Source organism: Pecten maximus, chromosome 2 (genome assembly GCF_902652985.1).
Source record: "Pecten maximus chromosome 2, xPecMax1.1, whole genome shotgun sequence".
In the NCBI taxonomy this organism is placed as follows: domain Eukaryota; kingdom Metazoa; phylum Mollusca; class Bivalvia; order Pectinida; family Pectinidae; genus Pecten; species Pecten maximus.
The window spans coordinates 36,628,858-36,631,416 of NC_047016.1; the positions used below are offsets into that span (position 1 = coordinate 36,628,858).

Consider the following 2,559-nt stretch of genomic DNA (forward strand, 5'->3'; position numbering starts at 1 on the left):
AAAGTCCGCAATATAGAGTTAACGGCCAGATAAAATATAGATGTACGGTTACATTTGTATATATACTATACACTGTTTTAGAGGGCGCTCTGCTGGACACGAAGGACATACTCCGGGCGTGTCATGAAACGAGTGGCCGTAATAGGGGCGGGGGCCAGTGGTCTACCCGCCATTAAATGCTGCCTAGATGAAGGATTCCAGCCTGTCTGCTTCGAAATGTCTGACGATATTGGTAGGTTGTGTGTGTTGTGGTGTGTGATATGCTCCATTGCGTCAATTCAAGTGATAAGCGCGGTATGTGTTACTTTGTCAGACACAGGGACTTGAGAATTTGTTACAGTTACCATGTATTTGGACCCCCCCCTAGTGTTTATAGCACATTTTCAGTCGTTTTGAGAGGCTAGATTAAAATTTGTTAAAAATGACAACCCCGGTGTTCCTGATATATAATGTATGTATTGGAGAGTGGTTGTCGTTGTGTATTAATAGTGGTAGTCGTTATGTATTGGAGAGTGGTAGTCGTTATGTATTGGAGAGTGGTAGTCGTTGTGTATCGGAGAGTGGTAGTCGTTGTGTATTGGAGAGTGGTAGTCGTTGTGTATTGGAGAGTGGTAGTCGTTGTGTATTGGAGAGTGGTAGTCGTTGTGTATTGGAGAGTGGTAGTCGTTGTGTATTGGAGAGTGGTAGTCGTTGTGTATATGAGAGTGGTAGTCGTTGTGTATTGGAGAGTGGTAGTCGTTATGTATTGGAGAGTGGTAGTCGTTGTATATTGCAGAGTGGTAGTCGTTGTGTATTGGAGAGTGGTAGTCGTTATGTATTGGAGAGTGGTAGTCGTTATGTATTGGAGAGTGGTAGTCGTTATGTATTGGAGAGTGGTAGTCGTTATGTATTGGAGAGTGGTAGTCGTTATGTATCGGAGAGTGGTAGTCGTTATGTATCGGAGAGTGGTAGTCGTTATGTATCGGAGAGTGGTAGTCGTTATGTATTGGAGAGTGGTAGTCGTTGTGTATTGGAGAGTGGTTGTCGTTGTGTATTGGAGAGTGGTAGTCGTTATGTATCGGAGAGTGGTAGTCGTTGTGTATTGGAGAGTGGAAGTCGTTATGTATCGGAGAGTGGTAGTCGTTATGTATTGGAGAGTGGTAGTCGTTGTGTATTGGAGAGTGGTAGTCGTTATGTATTGGAGAGTGGTAGTCGTTATGTATTGGAGAGTGGTAGTCGTTATGTATTGGAGAGTGGTAGTCGTTATGTATTGGAGAGTGGTAGTCGTTGTGTATTGGAGAGTGGTAGTCGTTGTGTATTGGAGAGTGGTAGTCGTTATGTATTGGAGAGTGGTAGTCGTTGTGTATTGGAGAGTGGTAGTCGTTGTGTATTGGAGAGTGGTAGTCGTTATGTATTGGAGAGTGGTAGTCGTTATGTATTGGAGAGTGGTAGTCGTTATGTATTGGAGAGTGGTAGTCGTTATGTATTGGAGAGTGGTAGTCGTTATGTATTGGAGAGTGGTAGTCGTTGTGTATTGGAGAGTGGTAGTCGTTGTGTATTGGAGAGTGGTAGTCGTTGTGTATCGGAGAGTGGTAGTCGTTGTGTATTGGAGAGTGGTAGTCGTTGTGTATTGGAGAGTGGTAGTCGTTGTGTATTAATAGTGGTAGTCGTTGTATATTGGAGAGTGGTAGTCGTTGTGTATTAGAGAGTGGTAGTCGTTGTGTATTGGAGAGTGGTAGTCGTTGTGTATCGGAGAGTGGTAGTCGTTGTGTATTGGAGAGTGGTAGTCGTTGTGTATTGGTAGTCGTTGTGTATTGGAGAGTGGTAGTCGTTGTGTATTGGAGAGTGGTAGTCGTTGTGTATTGGAGAGTGGTAGTCGTTATGTATTGGAGAGTGGTAGTCGTTGTGTATTGGAGTGTGGTAGTCGTTATGTATTGGAGAGTGGTAGTCGTTGTGTATTGGAGAGTGGTAGTCGTTGTGTATTGGAGAGTGGTAGTCGTTGTGTATTGGTAGTCGTTGTGTATCGGAGAGTGGTAGTCGTTGTGTATTAGAGAGTGGTAGTCGTTGTGTATTGGAGAGTGGTATTCGTTGTGTATTGGAGAGTGGTAGTCGTTGTGTATTGGAGAGTGGTAGTCGTTGTGTATTGGAGAGTGGTAGTCGTTGTGTATTAATAGTGGTAGTCCTTGTATATTGGAGAGTGGTAGTCGTTGTGTATTAGAGAGTGGTAGTCGTTGTGTATTGGAGAGTGGTAGTCGTTGTGTATCGGAGAGTGGTAGTCGTTGTGTATTGGAGAGTGGTAGTCGTTGTGTATTGGTAGTCGTTGTGTATTGGAGAGTGGTAGTCGTTGTGTATTGGAGAGTGGTAGTCGTTGTGTATTGGAGAGTGGTAGTCGTTATGTATTGGAGAGTGGTAGTCGTTGTGTATTGGAGTGTGGTAGTCGTTATGTATTGGAGAGTGGTAGTCGTTGTGTATTGGAGTGTGGTAGTCGTTATGTATTGGAGAGTGGTAGTCGTTGTGTATTGGAGTGTGGTAGTCGTTGTGTATTGGAGAGTGGTAGTCGTTGTGTATTGGAGAGTGGTA

The 2,559-nt window shown here is 44.0% G+C and overlaps 1 protein-coding gene across 1 annotated transcript; it reads left to right on the forward strand.

Annotated features, from left to right (window-relative positions):
• The first annotated feature begins 421 nt into the window (after positions 1–421).
• LOC117342766 (ice nucleation protein-like) lies at positions 422–1,684 on the forward strand. Its single transcript, XM_033905011.1, has one exon. The coding sequence runs from the start codon at positions 422–424 to the stop codon at positions 1,682–1,684; it is 1,263 nt and encodes a 420-aa protein (XP_033760902.1).
• Positions 1,685–2,559: the final 875 nt, after the last annotated feature.